We start from the raw sequence: 24,667 nt of genomic DNA on the forward strand, positions 1-24,667 counted from the left end.
ATCTGTTATCTTCTGCGCGTCTCTACACGCGCCTCCTACAAAGCGTGGTTAGGGGAGATAAACGGCGAAGGAGGCCCCCGACCACACTAAAGATGGCGAGCTGCTGCGCTCAGCCCGGGCGGGGGAGCGGGCTCCGGGCGCCCGGCCTCACTGGGCGAGGCGCAGACGGAAGGGGCGGCTCTCTAGGTACCTTTCCGACCTTCCCGGGCGGGGACTTGTGTGGGGGCGTGGCCTAGGCTAAATTCTAACAGCTGATTGGTCTTTAGGCAAGTGGGCGGGGGCGTCGCGGCACCCCACCCCTCTCTCTTCGAACCGGAAGTGTCTCTCGGTCTTTCCAGCTGGTTGTCATTTCACTCGGCTCGGTCCTGAGGAGAGGGACTCAGCCGCGGCTGCGGGACCCGGGCGCCGGGAGACGGTGGCGGCGGCGGCGGCGACAGCGGCGACAGCAGAGGAGGAAGAGGAGGAAGAAGGAGAGAAGAAGAGCCAGGTGGAGTCCGCAACGACGACAGCGGGGACTGCGGGACCGGGGCGAAGCGACGGCGGCGGCGGCGGCGGCGACGACGACGGCCCAGCAACCGTGAGGAGAAACAAAAGCCTTCTAAATTATAGTTTTTAAAAAGATCTTGGGGAAAAAGAGAGAGAGAGAGAGAAGGGGGGAAGGCCCTTCTCTTTTAGGATAACTACACTGGTGGGTTTTTCCTTTTTTCCCCTCCTTTTTCCCCCGTGCGGAGAATCGAACTGAGAACTGACCAAACCGCCCCTGGGTCCCATGAGGGAAAAAAACCCCGGAGTCGCAGAGAGGGGAAGAGGCCGAAACCGCAGGACCTTCCAGGTCGCCCCCTTGGTCCCCGCACCCCCGGGCCGCCGGCTCGCCCTCGTCGAGTCTCGCTAATCCCTCCTGATCGCGACCCCCCTAACCGAGAGGGAGAAACGGGTGTTTCCAACCCATTTCATGGGGGAGAGGAGGCCGGGGGGAGCCCAAGAACAGCGACCGCAGCAAGATCTGCACCCAGAGCCTCAGGAACAGCCCCAGAGGCCAAAACTGCACCCCGCGGAAGAGCAGAAACAGGACCCGGCACGGCAGAAAGCTCTCTGCAATCATCTTTCCATTAGTCAATGCTGATTTCCTCTCCCGCAACCAGGAATTCACCTCCCGCCCCAGATTACCTAATATAATCTATATATATAAATATATAATATATAATGTTCTTAAATTATTCCTGATTTTTTTTTTTAACCAAGCTGCCAAGAAAAGAACGTATTCTCCCCTTAGCCCTATTCTAATTTTTATGTGAGTGAATCTAAACTGCTGAGGAAGACCATATGTGATTGTTAAATTATATATATATATATATTTTTACTCCGCACAATGCTTATTCTTCTACATCCATAGATGCTTGAGAAGCTGTGTTTTTGTCATTCATGTACATTTTCCTTTGGAAAAAGAAAGCGCCTATTTTACTAACCAAAGACTTGATTTTTACCCTCTTCGTTTGTATTCCCTCCTAGAAATAAGCCCAGTTGGATTCATGTCAACGTTTTAAGAGATTTTTTTTTTTTTTAGGTTTTTCTTTGTCTTTCAGAGACCAGAATTACAAATCAAAACTATTTAGGGTGATAAGCTGCGATCTTTGAGCTAGCTATAAATAAGACATTTCAAACAAACAACTTCAATTTGGAGTAGAGCATACAAAGGCGTGAGACATCAGGTTGTCATTTTTTATCGTCAGATTCTGCTCCTAAAAATAATAAATGGGGGATTACGGGTTTGGAGTGCTAGTGCAAAGCAATACTGGGAATAAATCTGCTTTTCCAGTCCGGTTCCATCCACATCTGCAGCCTCCGCACCATCACCAAAATGCCACCCCCAGCCCCGCCGCTTTCATAAATAATAACACAGCTGCCAACGGCAGCAGTGCCGGGTCAGCTTGGCTCTTTCCTGCTCCGGCCACCCACAACATTCAGGATGAGATCCTGGGGTCAGAAAAAGCAAAAAGTCAGCAACAGGAACAGCAAGACCCTTTGGAAAAGCAGCAGCTGTCCCCGAGTCCCGGGCAGGAAGCCGGAATCCTGCCTGAAACTGAGAAGGCAAAATCCGAAGAAAATCAAGGGGACAACTCTTCAGAAAACGGCAGTGGGAAGGAGAAAATCAGAATCGAATCGCCAGTGTTGACGGGGTTTGATTATCAAGAAGCCGCGGGGCTAGGTACTTCCACTCAACCCTTGACATCCAGTGCATCGTCTCTTACTGGTTTCAGTAACTGGTCAGCGGCCATCGCACCTTCTTCGTCTACAATCATCAACGAAGATGCCAGTTTCTTTCACCAGGGAGGGGTCCCGGCTGCTTCGGCTAATAACGGTGCTCTGTTGTTTCAGAATTTTCCCCATCATGTCAGCCCTGGCTTCGGAGGCAGCTTCTCCCCGCAGATCGGGCCTCTGTCACAGCACCACCCTCATCACCCTCATTTCCAGCATCCTCACAGCCAGCATCAGCAGCAAAGGAGGTCTCCTGCCAGTCCCCACCCCCCACCTTTCACACATAGAAATGCTGCTTTTAACCAGCTGCCTCATTTGGCGAATAATCTTAACAAACCCCCCTCTCCATGGAGCAGCTACCAGAGTCCCTCTCCTACTCCCTCTTCTTCCTGGAGCCCGGGAGGTGGCGGATATGGTGGCTGGGGAGGTTCCCAAGGCCGTGATCACCGCAGAGGGCTGAATGGAGGAATAACACCCCTGAACTCCATCTCGCCTTTGAAGAAAAATTTTGCAAGCAATCATATTCAGCTCCAGAAGTACGCTCGCCCCAGCTCTGCCTTTGCTCCTAAGTCCTGGATGGAAGACAGCTTGAACAGGGCTGACAACATTTTTCCTTTTCCGGTAAGATTGTGTTCCACTGATAGATTATGATGAATAAGGAAAGAAGGCATGGTGTAATTAATATCTATTTAACTAAGAGAGTTCAAATTGTCTGTGTCCATATCAGAGCTCTCAGAATCTGAGTTACTCACCAGACATCATTTGGGTAGGAGAGGAATGGAATTTGAAATAAAATATTCAGCTGTTTCTTGGGCAAATTTCTAATTGTACTCTTCCCATAGGTAATTGTATAAATGGGCATAATTATGACTACCAGGTAGCCAGTGATGTCATAATTATTAACTGTAATACCTTTCTAGCCTGACAAGAGAATCAGGGTTGGTTTTCCCCTACTTATTTAGGTGAGAATAAATAATATATAGATAGAAATATCTTTTATTGTGGAAACTGATGGGCATTTTCTGCCCTTATGCAGTACTATAGAACCCAAAACATTTATTTTTCCCCACCATAAGGTAGTGAGTCACTGAAAACCAACTCCTGGATTACAGTTTTCTCGCTGGTTACATTTTAAACCTCAAAGTCCAAACAGTCTGAATTCACCAATTTCCTCCTAAACTTCTGCAAATTCTGGCCCGCTTGGTGTCAGTCACAACTGCTAGAGAAATGATCTGAATGCTTTCTTCATCCCCATTTATTTCTGAATACTGCGAAATTGGAGATCTCAGAGTGACTCTTTTATGATGCCTTTCACCCGTTCGTTTATTTTCCAGTGTTAACACTAGGGGTGTAGAGAATTAAACCAAGCCTAAAAATAGATTCCAGCAAGATCACTTGTCTGTCTCGCCACCAGTGTATTCTTATTTTGCAGGAGTCACATTGTTCGATGTTTTTGAAATCATCAGCTGACAGTCTAGTTAATAGATACAAACTAAAGGGAAATTTCAGATGCCCCACTAAATTTGTATACTTTTGGGATATGATTATTTATATGTGTTTAGGAAATTTATATGGATTAATAAGCTAATACTGCATCAGCCCTCACAACAACCCTACAGGGTAAGTTATAGTATCCCATTTTACAGGTGAGAAAATTGAGTATCAGAAGGATTAGTAACTTGCTCGAGAGCACACGGCTGATAAGAATACAGACTCTAGGTTAAAAAAACAAGGGTTAAAAATTATATCTGTATATATACATGTGTATACATACACGTGTGCTTTAACTAGAGGGTTATTTTAGGGATCTTTCTGCAAGCGCTAAAACAGATTACAAAATAGTCGTAATGTCCCCAAATATGACGTCAGCAAAGCAGAATCATCCGTTTTAATTAATGGTTTGCTTAGTGGTAGGGGAAGTTTGCTAAGAAAATACTGTGTCATTCCAAGGAATTAAATATCCCTCCTCCAAGGATTCAGGTGTCATGGTTAGGATGTATCTTAAAATATTTAGTTAAATTTGGTTTTGGCTTTTTAAAAAATAATTTTTTTTGCTGAAATACCAAAAAGCTGTTGGCTTCTGTTTTTAAAAAGGGATTTTACTCAAATTGAAGAGAGCAATTATTGTGTTTTAGTGGTCAGGTAAAAGGCCATTTGAAACATTTTCAATCCCATGAAATCTATTTTTAAAAAGTTGTTTCTGATATTCCTTTGAGCATAAATGTAAGGGAAATTTAATGCAAAGGTAACTTTTATTAATTATTTATATATTGCCAATTTAAAAAAATCTAAAATGGCATTTTATACATTTTAACTGGATTAAAATTGGCTCAGAATTGACTACACTAGTCTCTTTTTTTACAATTTTATTTATTTCTAAAATAATTTTTATATTTTTATTTTTTTCAATTATAGTTCACTACACTATTCTTTTTTATTTTGCTACTATATACTGACAGAGTGAACTTATGTGACTTCATGGTTTATTTTCCATTCTCAGTTTACTGACTTTTGATAAAGTTTTGCTTCGGGAAAAATAAAAGCTTCAGAAAATGAATAAACTAACATGTATGCACATGATTAATATTTTTATGGGGCTAATGGAATGTGTTTAACCTGCGCTATCTTTTCGTTCAAATGGTTTCTTTAGAGAGTAAGCTGGTTTATGAAGTAATAATAAAATAGGCTAAAATTGATACTAAGACATACTATTAGAAACTAAGTCTTCCCTTAGAATTGGTGTCTGTTTTGCTGAGGATGGGAAAAAGGATGAGTCAATATACCTGGCTTAAATATGGTAGGATTAGAAAGTAAGTTACTGATTTCTGCTCACTGTCCCCACCATTTTTTAGAAGAGAGAGAGAGAGAGAAAGAGAGGGGGGAGGGAGAGATAGAGAGAGAGCACGAGAGAGCATGCGCCAGCTTGCATGTGCAGCAGCAAGCACGCACACGCACACACACACACGCACGCGTGTGCAGGCACTAGCATTGGGGTGATTTGGAACTCACAATAAAAATAAGTGATTTGAAAAATATCTTTATGACCAGAAATTCCTACTTTGGTTTTGAAAATATAAGAAGTTAGTTAACTGACTGCTGTGTTGCTTACTTACATGAATGCAGTTCTCTGTGGATGTTAACAATTATTCTTTTGAATTAATTTTTTGGCACAAAAAAGAGATTCGAGTTGATATTTAAATTTGATATGAAAAAACTCGAAGGAACAGTGACTTGACTGGGAGCCAGGAGACAATGTGGGCTTGGCCTTATCAGTGTCACAGCATTGAGGGGACTTAGGTCGTTCCTAAGTTCCTTTTGATCCTAAAGCAAGCTACTATGAAATTCAAACTACGGCTGTCAAAATCCACTCTTAAAAAAAAAACTGCTATTTTATGTAAATGTATTAATTAAATGTATTAATTTTAGGAAAGAAATTTTATAGATATTAGTAATTCAATTTCAATTGCTATTAGAAAAAATTCCTTAGGTATAAGAGAGATCTTGAAATTTACCACAGAAATTATAGGATAGAGCTTACGCAGCTACATTATAATATTGATATCCAGTCAAAGGCCAGCATGGTGTTCTATTAAAAAGAAATAATTTACCTGAAGTGTAACTAATACTGAGCAATGTCTATTTTAATTTGAAATGAATCAGAGTGGTTTTTCCCTTTGTTTAATGCAGGTTTGGGTACATAGAGTGAATTAAAATTAATGATAACACTTTTAACTAGTTATTTTGGTCATTCTTAACCTCTTATCAATATTTCCAGAGCAAGAGCAAAGTTTCCAGATATGTGAACAATCCTCTAAATAACTGATATGACAGGGTATTATATTTTGGGATTTTTTTTTTTGTATTAAAATTTGTTTCTAAGTTATTTTTGGTTAGCTTAAAGTTTTCATTATGTGAATTCAGATGACATGCCTCAAATTTAGTTTTCAGATAAAACGAATATATATTCAATAATAACTGACATACGTACGATATTCTAAGTATTTTACATGTATTTACTCATTTAATTCATTCAATAATCATATGAGGTAGAAACTATTATTACTATTCACACGCAAGATTTGGTTCTTAACCATTATATGGCAGCGCCTCTTCACAAAGACATAATACAGGTGGGATCGGGGGCAGTGCCTCCCAGAGGCATGGAAGATGAGAGGAAATATTTTACGGTGAATAACTGATACACAATGATCAAAAGCTGATGATAGATAACGTTTGAAAGTGGAAAATAATAGAATATATTTATTTATTAACTTTTTAATGTTAAACTGAGATAGTATGCAGATCAGTATTTTTTTTCTGTGTTTTTAGTACATACCAGGCCCTGAGCTAGTGCCTTCATGCAAGTGTCATCCCACTTTCTATGTAGGATTTCGCATCCCTCTGAGGTTTGGTTTTATTGTCCCAATTTCAAAATGAAGAAACAAGGTCCACATTCACGTGACTAAAGGCACGATTTGACTTTTACGTTAAGGGGGGAAAAAAATCCTTCTCGTCCTGTCGAGCACATCCTGGAATTCTGGTGTCCAAACCAAATAACATATTGGGGCACCTGCCAATAATTACGTTTGAATATAACGCTTTTTTGGAGGGGTGCCTAGATCTTCTGTATTTATAGTAAAGTGAAGGGGAATTGTGGAGTGTATATTCTGATTCTCTCTTATCTTCAACTCAGTTGGGCTCCCACCTCCATTATTTAAGAACCAGGAAGTTGACAGGAAAAAAAGGGGACAAATCTGTCACAAAGACAATACTAAAATTTGATTAATAGGGAGACATTTTAGGACTTAGAGATCATGTGCTCTTTAGACGCAGTCACCATGGATTTAAGTTGTCTTAACCAGCCAAATAATTCATGTCACTTTAAAGCTCTTCTTGCGTTGTCAGTTTATTGATCCTTAAATTATATATGTCATATTTGAAAACAAAGTTTACTGCATTGCTTCAGTTCTGAAAGTCACGGTGAATTATTAAATTGTCTAAAGTGCAATCTCATTTCGTTTTTTTTGTTTTTTAATATAGTCCCAAGAGGGATCTTTGCATAGGAAGCTTGTCTCTGACTTTGTATTTATTTATATTAGAAGAGGGGAGACTAATTTTTTTAACTGTAAAGTAGGTTGGGTGACTCTGGCTCCAGCAGAATTGAGATACTGGAGAAACTTTGGGAAAAGACTACGAGATACAATTTTATACCTTTTAGTTGAAAGACTTTTAACTAGATTTAATTGTTTTTCTGATGGAATAGAATTTGGGCAGGATAGAGTTTTTTGATGATTTTTGTCATTGTCTTCAGAGAAGCCATCGAATATCCAGCATCTCTTAGGGAAACCGTGTTTATTGCATGTCTAGTGAATGAGGTCTTTGCTAGTTGCAACTAGAAAAAAGCTCCTCGCTTAGTGTATGAGTTTATGCTTTTGAGAATAATCTTTTTGCTGTTCACGAAAAAGAAATGGAAAAGTAGTCTTAAAGTTCACATGTGCCTAGTTTGACTCTTAGAGTCTAAACTGATTTTTCTTACAACTTCTCTCTCTCGCTATAAGGAAAATAAGCTTGAAGATTCATTATCATATTTTTTTCAGCACTCTATTGTGCCTCAGTTTTCAGCCCCGTAGCAGACAAGATAAGGTGTATAATGTGTTTATCTTTAAGGCAGGGAGCCCAAAACCTGAGCATTCATTTTTAATTTTGCCAGACAAAACTCATTTTATATTTAATTGTTCGAAGAAAATTGTTCTTATAGAAACTAAGATATATTTTACCACGATAAATTTATAGCACTACCTAATTTTTTAACTTCAGATTTAGTGTAGATTCTCATCACATTTTATATTCTTGAAACAGAAGGAGTTCCACTTTCAGGTTTTCAGAAAATTCTTAGTAGATAGAAAGATAAAGCTGTAGATCCTATTTTTAATCAGTTTCTGAAGGTGAAACTTGAATAATTACTGAAAAATGCTATTTTGGGGCCTAGAAATGTAGTAGAGTGAAGGCTCTGGATCCAGACTTAAGTTTGACTCTGAACTCTAATTAGCTGTGTGACCTTGAGCAAATTGCTTAAATTCAGGAAGACGGTACTTCATCAAGATAATAATACCTAACAGTGGAGAGTTATTGTGAGGTACCTTAAGTATGTGGCCATATTAGGTAGCTTACTTTCTTTTTAAATTTAAAGTATGGATCTCTAATATTGAGTAAAATCATGAAAATAATATAAATATACCTTGAGCATCTGCAGGTTTGAACAGTCCTTAGTATTGCTTAGCTTAGTATACATGCTATACTTCCCAGAGTACTCTGTTTGAATAAGCTATATACAAGCCAAGACATATAAAATGTTTAGCAGAAACATTAATTTTCTTGAAAAGAAATTTCAATTGTATGTATACCTAAACTTTTGTTAGCATTGGTTAGCATTGGTAACCTGAATCTTTCAGTAGTTTGAAAGATTTTGCCTATAGTTATTTTCAGAAATTTAGAACATTTGTGTATATTAAAGGAGATTATATTTTAATGGAGAATTTGTGATTTTTTTTTTTGGCTCAGAGACAGGAAAAAGTACCATAGATTTGAATTAGCTTTTATCCTGGAATTGAGTTTTGCTTTTCATATTTTAATTAATTTATCACTAATTTATCAATATTTATTGAGCACCTGCTATGTTATGGTCTAGGCATAGAACTCGCTATCTCATAAAAATTGTTTTGTTTTATTTAATGTATTTCCGATCTGTGCTATAATCTTTGATACCATGTTTTTTTTTTCATTATAAACAAATTAACAACTAGCTCAAATAGTTTCATTTTATTTTAATCCATGAGCTGTTTAAACTTCAAGGCAAACTAACAGACGCCAACTTTAAGCATAACAAAAACGTGTAAATGGCATTTCTAAATATTTTATTCATGGTCACAAAAATACACACTTGTACAAACTACCTTGTACACAGATGTGCTTATTTAAATTTGGTGACAAAACGGTCCCACAAAAGGCAGACTTTAACCTAGGGGTAGCAGAATGCAGGCCCCATCATGTGTCAAAGAAAAACTCCATCAGCCACTTACAGATTATCTCTCATGGTGACAAACTGAATTATTAAAATATAAAGCCTTAAGCCATGCACGTACTTTTAATATTGTAATTAGACTGGGCAATTTCACTTCGCTGAATATTTACCAGATATATCTCCATCGTTGTTATTTTATACATCTAGATTAAGCTATAGTTAATCCCTCTGTATTATACAGTATATAGCCACATTTATATTTAAATGTTACATAACATACTTTTAATAGTTCTTCCAGTTGTTTCTGAGGAATGTACCTAGTGCTAGTGAGTAAAATAGCTGCCGTCATCTTACTGTCTGTAAGAACCTTAAACAAAACAAAACAAAACTCAATATGAGAACATTGCTACTCAGAAAAATCTCCTGATTATAGTACGGAAGTCAGATCTGGGTTTCAAATATGGCTCTGCCCTTTACTAGATAAGTTACCTGCAGGACAAGTTGCTCAACCTTCCTCATCCTTTATCTTCTCGTTTCTTTTGTCTGGTCTTTTTGAGGATGAAGTGAATATATCTAATCTGTAGTTACCGAAAGATTCTGTTGTTATAAGAAAGCAAATCACCAAATAATAATATTAATTCAAAATCTTGCAAATAGCACAGTTTCTTCAAATGTAAAAACCATTGTCTAACCGGTATGCGCTAATGTGAGCTTAATTTTAAAGATGAATTTTGTAAACTGAGCTATAATTTTTAAAAATAAGATCACCGTAGTTAAATAATACCGTCTTGAACACTGTTGAGAAATTTAGTGACCAGCTGTTTGGTTTTTTTTTTTTTCCTCTTTTAGTAAAAAATTTCCCCCATGTCTTTTAAATTTCTTTTTACGGAAAAATTTAGACATATTCATCAGTAGACAGAATAGCATAACGAACCCCCACGTACATGTCACCTGGCTTCAGGTGTGGTCAGCTCTGGGACAGTCCCCTTTCATGTGTCTTCCTAACCCTCTCTCCCCCTTTCTTGTGATTTCGAAGCACTTCTCGGCTATTACATCCTTTCGTCTGTAAAGAGTTTAATACATGTCTCTAAAAGACAGGAGCCTTTCCCCCCCCACCTTCAAAACATAAACATGTTTTTTTCTCGTTGTTTTTGAAAGAGAAACGGCGAGAAACTGAAGCAAGGCCCACATTTCTGTCACACCTGCTCAGCCTGTTTCACCGTGACTCAACCTGGTGGCAATCTGTAAGGAAACCACTACTGGCCGCCTGTCCCCGCTTCTGCATGGAGAAGGATGCTGGTGGTCATATGGCCAAAAAAAAAAAAAAAAAAAAGATCCAGCAAACAAACAAAACCAAAAAAACACTGAAATATCAGCTGGTGACTGAAATTTTGGGAGGAGATGGGCCAGGTTTCCTCTCTCCATCTCAGCCTTCCCCCAGGTTCAGTCTTCTGTGGCTTGTGGGAGGGATCTCCGAAAGGAGATAGAACAGGGCAGGACTGAAAGATTTTTTTTTTTTTTTCGGTCTGTTTTTGTTTTTTAAGAGGAATTTGGAGGTTTGAGGTCTCTTGCGGGCCTTTGAACTGCATTTATCTCTTTCATCTCTTGCTCTCTTTAAATCCACAAACATCTGATGCTTGCTTTCAGTGGCCCGTGGCTGGGAGTACGAGACCAAGGCAAACGCGCTCCTTCTCCTCATGAAGGGGACAGCCTGGCGACCTCTTGCTTTGTGCCTGAGTGTTGAGAGATGCCTGCTGTCCAGGAGACTCAGGAGAGCTAAGGGTGAGGGAGTGGGGGCTGTGAGGGCCCGGGAAGCCTGACGCTGGGCACACGCTCTGTTTTGACAATTGCTGTCAAGGCTCATGACAGAGAAGAGATGTCATGGGTTATAGGACACAAGCCTCAGTTTAGGAACAAAGAATGTGCGTTTGGGTGACCATTCTCCCTGCTGTCTCTGGACCGTGATCAGCCCAGGAGACTTGGAGCAGAGGAGCTGTGACAGCCAGTAAGCCCCCAGAGACAGAGCAATGGCCGGAAGGGTGTTCATATCTTCATTCCTTAGGGATGAATTTTCAGAGTATTTACCTAGTTCATTTACTGGCCTCTTGCCCTGAATAGCTTACTATGTAGGAGAAATCATATGCCGATATTTTGGGGTTAATAGATTCTGGTTCATTTTGATGATCTCTGTGAAAATGGGCTATGGGAAATATCACAGAACAGCTGAATTATTCAGATATAAACAATATCTAATTTAAAATGTTAGTTTTAGACTCTTTTGCGTAGCACCAGAAAAGGGGCAGAGGGGATGTTTCTTGAAAGGGTCTACTAGCTGCCAGGTATTGTGCACAGGTTGTCACGTACCTTATCTCATTTCTCCCCATCTAGTTTTTTAAGGGAGGTGTTATCCTCATTTTGCTGATGAAATCAAGGTTCAGAGATGCTGCTGGTGTCAAGATCATTTGTCTAGTAAGTGGTGATTTGAATTTAGGTCTTGGAATATATTTTAATTCTTTCTCTGTACCAGGCAAGGTGAGAATGAAGAAAATGCCAAGAAGAAGAAGGGGTCTATTGATCCAGGAACCAAGTAATCAAGCCTAGAATACCAGTTGGTTTTTTTTTTTAACAGAATTAAGTGGTGACTAATGTTTACCGCTTTAAGGATTTCTAATGCTTCAAGTGAGTGTGGTTTATTTAGCGAAGGTAGAATAAGAGAAAATTTTCTCAAAGGCTTTCTAGAGAGATCTGATTTGTTGATTTACATGGAGCGAATGGAGCTATAGATCCAATCGGGATAACACACCGAAGACATCCATTCATTGGCTAGAGTTTATTATTATTGTAGGTGGCACTTGGTAGCTTCAGATCTGTAAGACTCTTTGCCCGCTTTATAAAATGGTCATAATGAAAAAGTACTGACCGAAAAGTGAATCCAAGATGCCACTAAACATGCAGATACCTGCCTCTGACTTTAACCTCTGATAGCTGTTCTCTGAATCTAGGCCCTGTGTACAGTGAAGGATGTTAATTGTTAATTGATTGAAATTTCTAGGTCATGACAGGACTCATTTAAATGGACCATTTGTCTGAGCTTCTGCTCTGAAGTCAGACCTCACTGCTTACTGTGTGACTTTTAGGGCCATTAGTTAACTTCTCATCGTTTCGTTTGCCTAAAATGGGGGTGATAATAATACCCACTTCACACGATGATTGCGAGCAGCTAATTTATGTAAATGATATAGAAGATGCACAGAGCCCGGAGGAATATGTTAGTCACTTTCTTATTGGGGTGACGACGGTGATGGACTCATTGTGTGCTCCACACATGCTAATATCTGTGAGGTGAGTGGAGCTCGCAGCCCAGTGGAAAGACAGTGGTAAGAGAGCTTGTCAGTATCATGGGGTGTCAGCATGCTAGGGGGACATCGGAAAAAAAGGGACTTGGGCCTGCAGAAGGACGTGTGGGTCATCTGGAAGTGAATCTTGAAAGCTGACTATATAGTCAACTTTCGATGTCTACCGGCTTAAATATTCAATCCAAGAAGAATATTTACATTCTGGAAAATCTTGGATTAAAAGTCTCATAGTTTCCTCTAATTAACTATGGGCTCTACCGGCATCTCACACTTTCTGTTCCTTTTGGCACCTGTTTGACACACTGGCATAGACTTTACTTTCAAAACAAAATATTTTCCTTGCCCTTCTTCACTAGAGAAAATTTAAGGCAGAAAGAAAAACTTCCATAGGCTGATACAGACACACAGCAGTCTGAGAAGTGACCATCACAATAACGTCTGTCTTTATAGGAAGAGAATGAGTAAAGGGAGAGGCTGAATTTTGGCTTTGGTTCTTAATAATGTGGTTACATCCAATTAATTACATTTTGCTTTTAGACCCAGCCTAGTAATGCTAAAGTATATTCATTCAAGCATAAAAGGACAGGAACCAATCATAGAGTCATCATGGTGGTTGGTTTGTTGAAATTGAACTTGATTGTAATTTTTTTTAGAGCTTGGAACAGAGTGCTCTGTTTTGGGCTTTGAGAACAAAGTGCTTCCTTTTATAAGGAAACCTTAAAATGGTTGATGTAGAATTTTTAAGCTGGGCTGTGTCATGGCTGATCAACCAGGGTGTAAGCTACAAATCACGCCCCCAAGCACCTAAAGTAGTTAAGCTGTTGAATGAAATTGCTTAACTCGTTGGCCCTCAAAACTCAACCCTTGGCTTCATTTGAAAATTGTTTAGAAATGTGAATTTTTGGACCTTACCCTGAAAGAGGAACTTTGGGGGTGGACCCTGTGACCTCCGGATGATTTCAATGGACTTGCAAGTGTGAGGAACGCAGGCTTAGATGATCCATCTGAACTTGAACAACAACAAAAACCCCCACCGAAACCTCAAATAATGATTTCGGTTTCCGGCCTAATTGCGATCTAGTTCTTTCAGATAATAATAGACCAAGAAGTTCATGTGCTTCTTGTGGCTGCTCTGGAATGTTATGAAAAGCCATGTCGCGTCATCAGTTACATGCCGATGGCAGTCTTCTTACATTGCCGTGACAGTCGGGACCATTCAGGTGTGTATCAAAAGGACAGGGCCTGCTTTTTGAAATACCGATTTGTTTCTTTTGGAAAGTTCTTTTTATCAGCTTTGGTTTTCATGGTGACTTCTAAGATTTTTCTTTTAGACATTGTCCTATGAAGTAGAGTTGACAGAAAGTGAAACCAGTCGGTTAATGACATGCAACTCAATATGTTAAATATAACAATTAAGATTACCAAGTAAAATGAGGTCCAGGCCTTGTAATCAAGCTTGTTTTTCTGAGCCTTGAATATAATTGGTCTTTTATTTCCATTCACGATTATTAATCTCGCATGTTCTAGAGTCAGAAGTCCTGGTTCCTCCTTCAGATTCGTTCTTCTTCGGTTACCTAATATTAAAGTTATTGATCATTATGCTTCAGTTTCTTCATCTGTGAAATGGGATAGTAACTGAAAATACTTAATGGTATAGGATTTTTGTGAGTAATAAATAAGATTAGACATGTAAAGCATAAACTAGATAAATGTTAGCTGCTGATATTATCATTAATAGTAGTCGTAGTATTACTATTAGTACCACTCTACCCCCGATTGGTGGTAGACAACCTAGAGATACATTTGTGACAGGTCTCTAATTTTTGCATGACATCTGTCTGTCATCTCAACAGGGAGAAGGAAGATAAAACTCTTTTTTTTCTTATGTTTTTAGTATCTTTGATATCATCCTACTCTTATACATGCATTTTGTTCTTTCTTTCATTTATTGAGTAATATTTGAGTAATACTGTTACTCAAATTTATTGAGTAATACTGTTTTCTGGGCTCTAGCCAGCACAGTCCTGCACCCTGGAACTTGACAGCAGAGTGTCTCATTATGCACCCGTGTGCCTTAATTAGCGTGATCCTTTGACTGCCAAGATGGTTACCTTACCTAAGGAAGCATTGCCTACTTTGGAGTGAGACTTGGCCTTGACTCCTGACTAAGCTGCTGAACTGTGCAGTAATCTGTGCAGTAAACCGCGACTTTACCTTAGTCTTAGTTTTTATCATTAAAACGAGAATAATACAATCTAATTTATAAGGCGGTTCGAGGATTCATTCAGGTAGTGTTAATAAAGTACCTGGAATGATGGAAGTATTCAGTAGATGCTCAATAAAGGGTAGTTCAGTTCTGCTTCTCTACTTTTTCTCTCCGTAGGCTGCCAAGAGAAACTGGCAGTGGCGGCTTGGAGCAAATACAGTTGTCGTTTTTTTGTTTTATAATAGATTCTTTAACCATTCCCCCCCCCGCCCCTGAAATCAGGACATCCCCCTTCAATGAATTGTTTTAAGTGGATTCTTTTAAAGCTTGTTCTTTTGCATTAATCTGTCATCAACCCCTACCTTTTTTGTGGGCACAAAGTGATAAACTTTGATTAGTCATTCTTGTTCACATTTTTGGTGACTGCCATAATCATAATTTAAACTGTAAATCCTGGAAGAGCACAAAATAAGGACATTGGAAGGTTAGAATACAAATATATTTTGGAGCTATGAAAAGGACATTAGGGATCTAATCAAGCTCTTTCCTTTTTCATACCAAGAAAGAGGTCTAGAGGATGAAAGTGCCCAAGTTCACATGACATGGCGAAGTTGGGGCCTCCTGGTGTCTAATGCCCATTCCACTGATTTATGCTGATGTTTGTGTTTTGGTCATCAGCTCAAGTTCAGTCAAGAAGAGCTGTCACTTAACAAGGCTTCTATTTTATAGTTAGTTTACTTTCTGGGAAATGGATCCTAGAAAGTAGATCAGTGGTTACGATACTCAGCCCAATGAGCAATCAAAAATGGCAAAATCGAAGAATAAGCTATGGAAATCAAAACACTCTTGATTTGACACTTTCATTGTTGGGTAAGAAAAGCAGCTTCATGACCTTCTTATTCCTTGGGTTTATTTATTTATTTGTGTCTACTCCACCTACTTCCTAATGGCGCAGACACTTACATTTTAATTTTTTTAAATTAGAGGTTACAAATGAACTGAAAAGATCAGTTTAATGGAGTAAATTAGAAATGGTAAACTTTGTAGACCCTCTCTGAGAACAGAATGTTTATTTGACAAAATATGTGGCTTTTGAACTCTTCGAATTACCAAAGCATCATGAATAGTTATACCAATGTAAAGTAGCTTATAATAATCCCAACTGCTAATAAGTTCGGGTTGTGGGGAGCAGTACATATTAGGCCAGGGTTGGCCAGAATGTGGTACCTGTCCCATTGGGTCCTGTACCCCATTCTTAGTAGCCATCAGCAATCTGCCAAGACCCTGTTTCTTTCTGAATCCATACAGAGTCTGAAAATCCTTCTGAACGCATGGCATCTGAGATCGATACCAGCTGATCAGAGTTTGTATATTGGTATTTATTTGTCACCCTTTTATGAAATCATGACAAATGAAAGCAAAGTACTGACTTTCTTTGGAAGTTAAATAAGTGTAAAAAGGATAGAAAGGGTTTTTTTTTTCTTTTAATTCCATAAAGCATTACTGAAATTTTAAATTTCATTTAGGATTGTAGTGTTAATATACTCCCCCTATTAGAAGTCAGCGGTTGGTATTTTAGCAGAAATATTTATGTTTTAGGCAAGGCCCTGGGGTTAGGGGGTATAAAATGGCTCTGCTAAATTTTTGTACCACATTTAGCAACTTATAGGCAAAAGGTAGGCTTCTTTACTTACTGGAAGTAGCTGTTATAAAGCAAACCAAAAATCCCTGTGTAATATTCTTTATCAGCTGGTTCTCTGGTGTTCTTGTCACTCAGTGATTGGCAAAATCCAAGTTCTGGAAATTCACAAGATTGCTTACTGCTTTAGTTTCATTAAAAAAAAAGAAAAAAGGTTGAGACCCCCTCCCCCCGATTACAGTTATTTTGGCAAAAGAAAGGGGAAAAGGGAAATGTAAAAATAAACTTTAAGATAAGGAAGTAAGAGAGAGAACTATCTTAAACATTTAAAAATTACTTGAAGGAATTCATTCATTCATTCAGTGATTTAGCAAACATACATGCTTTCTACCTGCCAGGTCCTGTGTCAGGCACGGTGACACAGAAATGTAGGACAAGGCCTCTCAACCTGTCTCACATCATGACACACATAGAAAACAGTAATATGAAATAGCAATCATCTGCTAGGGAGTTCCTGCCACATCAGGCCCTCTGGGCCGTGCTGTGGGCCGAGGAGGTGAAAATAACCCTTGGAGTTATACTCATCGAGAACATTTGATATAAGAATACTTCCTGCCCTTGGGAAGCAGACAGTCAGAGGACACAGGCATGTAAGCTGCCCCTGACAACGATTGCTTCCAAAACTGGTTTTGTACCAGAGATGGAAGATAGTGGATGGGCCCGGTTATGGGTTTGATTCACAGATTGCTGAAAATAAAGGATAAATCAGCTACCTTCGAAGGAGATGATGGAACTTTGTATTAACTTCTTTCTCAGATAATGTCTCAAATCCACTTTGCTTCCAAAAGAACGCCTTTGATTCCAAAAGAATATGCAAAAGGTGTTTTGATTTAATTCAGTGCTTGACGTGAGAAAGGATACAATCAGGACGATCTCTCCCCTTTTGTGAACACTAACCCTGAGGCATCCTCCTGCCTCTCCATGGACCACGTTGAGAAGCTGAGGATGACGAGGAAAGAATTAGGAGAAAAAGTGGGAAGGAAAGATGTTATGGAATGAGTCATACTAGCTTAGAGCAGAATAGCCTGATGTAATCATACCTGTGATACTCTCTACTTTAACTGTTAGATTATATCCAAATAGAACTGTGCTTGGGCTCCTCAAGTTGCAGAGGTTAAAAAAAAAGTTTGTATCATAAAGGAATTCGCTCAATGAACATCACTGACTAGGTGGTGGGGTGGGGTCGGGAGGCGTGGCCCCTACTTCAGGGAGGTATAATAATAGTACGGGGTGAGCAGTATTATGGAAGAACAGAGGAGAAATAGCAGGTTGATCAAAAACACTCTCTGAATGAAGGGCATGCTCCATCCAGCCTTGAGGTCCTAAGAAGATAGCCAGGAAAGGAAAGATTCCCAAAAGTTTTTTTTAAAAGGGGTTAAAATAAGGTGAATTTTTTTTAAAAAGCCAAAGCTTTGAGTCAAAAAATAATACAAGAGAAAAATATCACTGGAGAGACGGTTGTGAAATTCTTCTAATGCTCTAGCGGTGGTCCCTGTATACGCGCTTATTCGTAAGATGGGTCGGAAGCATGCATTACTGCCTCCTGTTAATGTGTTTAAGCAGAAAACGTCTTCCATATCCCGCTTTTCACTTATCAAGCTGAACTTTAATTTTAGTTATCTCCAGCACTTTTCATCCAGAAGAATGCCAGAGCAGCTGGGTTGTTGTGTATTTTCAAATTCCTCACCCACTCCTGAAATGCATCTCGTTAAGCCAGGCTTTAGAGCAGCCGAGTTCTCCACGCCCTTTCTTCTAATTTTAATGGCAGCAAAATCAAGAATACTGTGCCACTTAGCGGTCTTGAAAACATTTGATGACTCTTTTCAAACCTTGGCTTGTAGGGAGATATAACTCTTGCGAATAGCACGTGTAGATGCCACGTCAGTTGGAACTGCTGGAACCAGCTTGGAAAGCTTCGCCATGGTACTGCGATCTTAAGTAGCAGAGGAAGATTACAAAGTTTAATTTTATATTTATTGAATGTTCTTAACTACATAAAATCATTTTCATTGTTTTTCCTTTGTTAGTTATTATCGAAATTATTATTAGAAATCAAATCACTCCTTGCCGACCCCGGGGCACTTACTTTTGTGGTTTTGATGTTTTGTGTTTAAAATGGAGTGATAATGTCCCTTATACAGAGAGGGAGCAAAATTGCCACTTCTTCATCCGTGTCCCATCCGGGCTGCTTATTGTCTTCTTTTATAATTAAATGCTATTTTAAAAGTGGTCTGTGGCTGTTTGTGTTACAGGACCGCCCCAGGACATTTGACATGCACTCCCTGGAGAGTTCACTCATTGACATAATGAGAGCCGAAAACGATTCGATTAAAGGTAATTTTTAAAATGTAACTATTTGATTTTAATAAAAGTTAAAATTTTGTGTTATCTATGTAACCTGGTGAGCAATATGGCAAATATTATGGATTCATATTTTGTCATATAGTCAGTTCCATCAATTTTATGCATGTACCTCTTTTTGTTTAAAAATCAAACATATTTGATAGACATCTGTTGTAAGCCCACCACAATATTAATTAAGAGAACTGGGAGAGTACTAATTGCTTAGGGTTGGCAGTTAACTAGAAAGACATGAACCATACCCCTCATTTTTTTTTTTTTTTTTTTATATATATATGTCTCAGGCAAAAACTACTCGGTGCCTTAAACCTGTCTTTCCACCCATGACAGTGACTATACATTAGGAAGAGTTCAAATGTTTACAGATTTTTGGCCAAGTTCACATTTTAAAAGATGGCCGACACTTTCAAAGTTCAAATGTAGTTTTGTTCTCGAAATATTTCCTGTGTTAAGAAAAATAATAGTGCTCTTCCTACTTGGATTCTAGTCTCGATTCTATTACTAACTACCTGTGTTATCTTGAATAAGACATTTGAATTTGAGTAGGCCTCAATGTCTTCATCTTTATAAGAAGGGATTTAGAATCACCCTTACAATAAGGGATTTCTAATGGGGAGCTTTAAAAATAAAAGATGCCTGGGCCAATCCCATGTGTGGGTGGGGCTCAGCTAGTTATTTTTTAATGTCTCTGTTGATGCTCATGTGTAGCCACGGTGAAGAATGACCAGACTAGATGTTCTCTAAGGGCTCTTCCAACTCTGATTTTGTGAAAACAACTCCATAAAATATTTTTGTGCATAAAAATTATATTTTACTTGGAAGCACTTTTTTTTTTTAATTTAAGGTGTTTGGTGTATTTAATCATCCCACTTAAGTTGTTCGTTCATTTGTCCATTTGTTCATTCGTTCATTCATTCAGTGTTTATGAGCCTGCTTTGTGTCAGACACAGCTTGCACTGGGGTCAAAGGTGGCGAGGCAGCCTGTTGTTTCAATTGGTGACCAGCCTGGCCTAGTTTTCCTTTGAGTTTGGTTTATCATATCCCCGATGCAGCAAAACTAAGTATGTCTCAACAAATGAACAACGGTAAATTTTAAAATGAGGAACATTTTTGAAGTCTGGAGAGATGAAAAATAATATATGAAAAAATATGCATCCATCTGATGAGGCAACTTGAAATAAGATTATTTTGAAGGTCTTTACTGATTTTGTCATGGATTCTGACGACTCATCGGATGCATGCTGTTTCTGAGGAAAGGTGAGCTCTCTCTCACTCAGAGAGCACCTGCTTCCCGTTTGCCACTTCTTAACACTCTGACTTCGGATAGTCCTTTAGCCTCCTTGACTCTTCTTCTTGTTGTCTCATCCGAAAAATGAGGAGAGTCTAAGGCCCTTTCTAGCACCAGAAAAACTGTATACCCTTAAAAAGTAGGTAAAGGAGAAATGTGAATAAGGCCTGTGGATGGTACCTATGTCAGTTTCCTGCTTTTGTCCTCTAATTACGTGAGATGTTACCGTGTAGGGACACTGGATAAAGGATATGTGAGATCTCTCTGTACCACTTTTTGCAACTTGCTGTAAATCTGTAATCATTTCAGAATTAAAAATGCAGAAAAAATAGCCAAAAGAAATTCATTTATTCTTAATGTATTGGTGTCGAGCAACTTTTTTTTGGGAGAGCCTCTTCTATACTAGATACTAGGGATGGTAAATAATTAGAACTCATTTTCATGATAAGTACCTATTCTTTTACTAGAGAAAACACTTTACAGACAGCAGCAAATAGAAACAATTTATTATGCGATGCTCTAAGAAGCAAGCTTCTAACTAGTACTTAGGTTAGGTAGAAGAGCTTGCCCACATTACTGTGATAGGATTAATAGTAGCTTTTCCTTGGTTCGTCACATACAGCCAGGACATCTCTCTTAGGTCTATTTCTTGTCTCCCATTGTTGAATTTTTTAGGTAAAGTTCTGCCTTTATTCAATATTCCCTTTTTAATTCCCTTTTACTAATTTTTACCTAAATTAAGATTCTTTATGCCGATTCTGCAGAGATAACCAAAAGTTAAGTGTGATGACAGAGAAAATTAAATCTGATTGGCTAGTCTGGGAACTGAAAGATTATGTAAAATTGTGATCTCATAAGAGAAAGTGTGGCAGAATGGAAAGGTCAGATCTGGATTTACATTGCCATTCTGCCGCCACAGTTTGTGAAGATTAAATGATACGATGTATCTGTAAAACCCAGCATGCTGCCTAGTTCATAGGAGACACTCAATAAATGGTCTTGATTATTACGAAACGTGTATTAAGTCTGTTTGCATGCTTATCAAATGAGAAAGCCAGTTAAAGTGCCAGCGCGACTTACCTATATTAAATGGACTTGGTGCATTTTTTCCTTCAAAGATCGATGAAGGATTCACAGATGAGTTCATGGTCCTAAAATGCCAGATGACGGTTATATTTGACATATATACTTTTTTAACCAAGGTGTTAAACTTTATATCACTGTAGTCTATGACTACCAAAAGGGAGTTTTGCCCAGGGTAATACTCTATTTCTCGTCAAACTCTCTTCCGATTTAGATAGCTGTAAGGAACATTCTGCTCGCTTTTTTTTTAAATAGGTATCCATGGAGTGGAGATGACTTTTTCTTTTTTTTCTTTTTTAATTTTTATTTTCCAATTAGAGATGACATTTAGTATTATTTTATATTAGTTTCAGGTATACAGCATAGCAGTTAGACATAAAACTATGCTTGCTTTTAAGTGATTCTGCTAGTTTTGCGAGATTTCGTTTCGAGGTGATAATAAAAGTTGAATATCTTTTTAAAAAATAACACATCGTCCTCTTAAAATAAGTATGTAAAACCTGACTATCATTTTGAAAATAAATAGCCTTTCCATGTGCTTGATTTCTTAGAAACAGGGAAAACAAAATGGTCATTAATTCTATGAGACTAGTAGAGAATAATATGCCTCTCAGAAAGAAAAATATAAAAATTCAATTAAAAGAATTCAGATTTGTTTTAAAAAGTTTCCCTCATATGAAGGCAAATTCTCTATTTGGGTTCATTTTATCTTAAAAACATTTTCATAAAATATATTAGAACTACCTCATTTATAGTTATCTTTTATTTGCAATTTCTCATAGAAATGCAATTTGTGTGTATGTGTTTAAATAATAAAGCCTAAAATTGATACAAGAACTACAAGTTGAATGAATCGGTATAGCCATATTACTTCTTAAAATTAAAAAAAAAAAATATGGAAAACTAAATTTACCTTTTCTTTTTGGAGAAGAAAATCTCCCTTAATGTAGTGGGTTTTAAAATTTTATTTTTGCCATCAACAGATGGCAAAATGCTTAATATGCCTACGAACCTTCAAATATAGTTTTTGAGTTTCTTTATGAATGTGTTATTGATTGCAGCTGGCTTATTGGAAACCTATTTCGTTTTTAACATTTTAACAAATGTGCAAAAGGAGTAGCTAGCCTTCATTTCATAATTTATATTAGGTTGTTTTTTTTTTTTACAGTTTATTTAAAAATAGTTTTTCTAAGAATTTTAAGGCTAATATTTTCTCCACATACAGAGGTTTTATCTTTGGGGGAGGCAAGCGGTCCGTGTCATTATCTCCATGTCATTTCTCTGATCAGCTGTCTGTATGTTATTTTTATCTGCAAAACTATGTATTGCCTTCTCTATAACCAAAGCCAGTGACAGTCCGCAGAAGCCTTTCCCTAGAGATCAATTTCATTTTCTTTCCTGCATACCCAGTCTCATAAACTAAGAGCCCGAGCTACAGACCGATTTTGAATTTTGATCTCCCAGGTGGCAGCTTACGCCTCGCTCCATTATTAGGCTTATCAACTATTTTCTTCACCCGGACAGAAAAATCTTTTACTAGTGTAGATGCTCAGATGATTATTTGGAGAATATTGTATCTTACCGTTATTTGTATTTTTCTTGCCTGTGATTGAAATTGGTACTTACCGTTTCGAAATGGAGCAGCGTGAACTAGATTAAAACCACATGGAGTACATCTGTTGCCAGCCTTCTGAAACATAGTGAAATAAAGATTCACGAAGTGGTATTATACTCAGTGCATAGTAGGAGAGCCCTTTGAAAATTAAGGAACCTTTTACTCTTCCCCATGTACGGAGGGAATGAAGGAACATAGATACAAACCGGTGGAATGGGAATGGAGGGCGACAGTACTGGAATAAAGAGATAAAAAACAGCGTGTGCAAATTATCAGGTGTGGATGGAGTAGAACAATCAACGATTTTGTAATAGTGGTTGACTATTTTATATCCTATATATTTGAAAATAATTTAACATCGAATTTGCTTCATTTCACTAGAAAGCCAAGTGAGACTGCAAGGTTACTAAGAGAGCAGAAGCAATCTATACATCGTCAAACCATGATAGTTGTTCTTCACCTATTAATTAACGAAATTATGAGTTAGACTATCATCTTACTTTCCCCCAGAATATTGTGAAATTGGAATCTTTTTCTCTTCAAATTGTTTTAGAGTGTATCATGCTTTCGATTTTTGGAAGGGAGGACTCAGCACATCCACCCTGATCCCTCTGAGTGTCAGACATATTAAATACTTAATTCGAACCTAAGAGGTAATGATTGCATTGAGAAATGTGATTCGTTTAAAGTGCCAACCTTTTATACATCCCCAGGGTGCCCAAGAGGCCCATTGCATATGTAGAGTGAGTAACGGGAGCGTGCGACACAGGTAGACACGACTGCCTCTCTTGCTTCATGCATTCATTTAATAAGAATTTAAGAGTCGGATCTACTTCAAAAATGCTACGCATTTAATTCCTGACTGCCAAAGGTATCGTGACCTTGCATTTAAACACACTTTTGATATTGTTTTATTTATTTATTTACACATTAAATTTGGGGGCCCTTCCCTCCCCATTTTTCATTGCTGTGGGTTTGTTTGAACCAAATACATAAATGAGTAATGACTGCATCTGTGCCTTCCTTTGTTGCTAAGCAAAACAATTTATAATAATCTCTCTAGAAGAAGGCATGAAACTCCATTAAAAGTTTAGCACACAAAGCCTGTTTCATTAATTTTATGTAAGATGCTTTTATGTCACTGTAAGCGTGACTGTTGGGATAGTTATTTAAATTCTGTATCTTTACAGTAGGAGAATGAAGTTAGTGCTACTTAAAAAAGATACCGTAAATAATTACCAGGAAACCTTCAATTTCTCTTTGATACGCTATTCTCTTAATATTCCTATATTCCAAATTGCAGTCACGTAACTCTGTTTTAAAGAACAGATGTTGCGTACTGATACAGATGTTTTCGAATAGATAGTACATGCCGACTTTATGTGGACTGAGATAATGCTAGAAACCTATGGGAGTTGCTGAAAATAAGGCGAAATTTTTCATCACTGAGTTGTGAATTTGAATTCGGAGTACATAAAATTTTCAAAAGCAAAAGGCAATCTTACTAAAATAAGTTGTTGCTATAATTTTTTTTAATGATTTATTTCAAATGGTGGTTGGTGGTGGGTATCATTTCTTACAGTATTTAACCTTTTTCTAGTTAAATCACTTGCCTGTGGTGATTTGAGAAAAGACTACTATGAACTACTCTGCCCTCCACACTGTCACCTTTTCAAAGGCCGAGAAGGTCATCTTCCTTTAAGGGACATTTAATGGAGCATTGATACCAAGTGCCATGTAGGAGAAATGGATAATGCAAACCAGCTAATTTTACTTGGATTC

General features: G+C 38.2%; 1 protein-coding gene across 3 annotated transcripts in view; it reads left to right on the plus strand.

Moving 5' to 3' along the window:
• Positions 1–321: 321 nt before the first annotated feature.
• CPEB4 (cytoplasmic polyadenylation element binding protein 4) overlaps positions 322–24,667 on the plus strand; it is a 60,279-nt gene continuing 35,933 nt past the window's right edge. For 2 of the 3 annotated variants that reach the window (XM_039878277.1, XM_039878285.1), the window contains exons 1-2: positions 323–2,877; positions 18,791–18,872. In XM_039878277.1, the coding sequence (XP_039734211.1) occupies positions 1,753–2,877; positions 18,791–18,872 (1,207 nt within the window). In that variant the 5' untranslated portion in view covers positions 323–1,752. Of the gene's footprint in view, positions 2,878–18,790; positions 18,873–24,667 lie in introns of all 3 variants that reach the window. The other variant, XM_039878272.1, reaches the window with a different exon arrangement.

The sequence above is a fragment of the Pteropus medius genome, unplaced genomic scaffold (genome assembly GCF_902729225.1).
Source record: "Pteropus medius unplaced genomic scaffold, Ma_sr-lr_union100, whole genome shotgun sequence".
Classification (NCBI taxonomy): Eukaryota; Metazoa; Chordata; class Mammalia; order Chiroptera; family Pteropodidae; genus Pteropus; species Pteropus medius.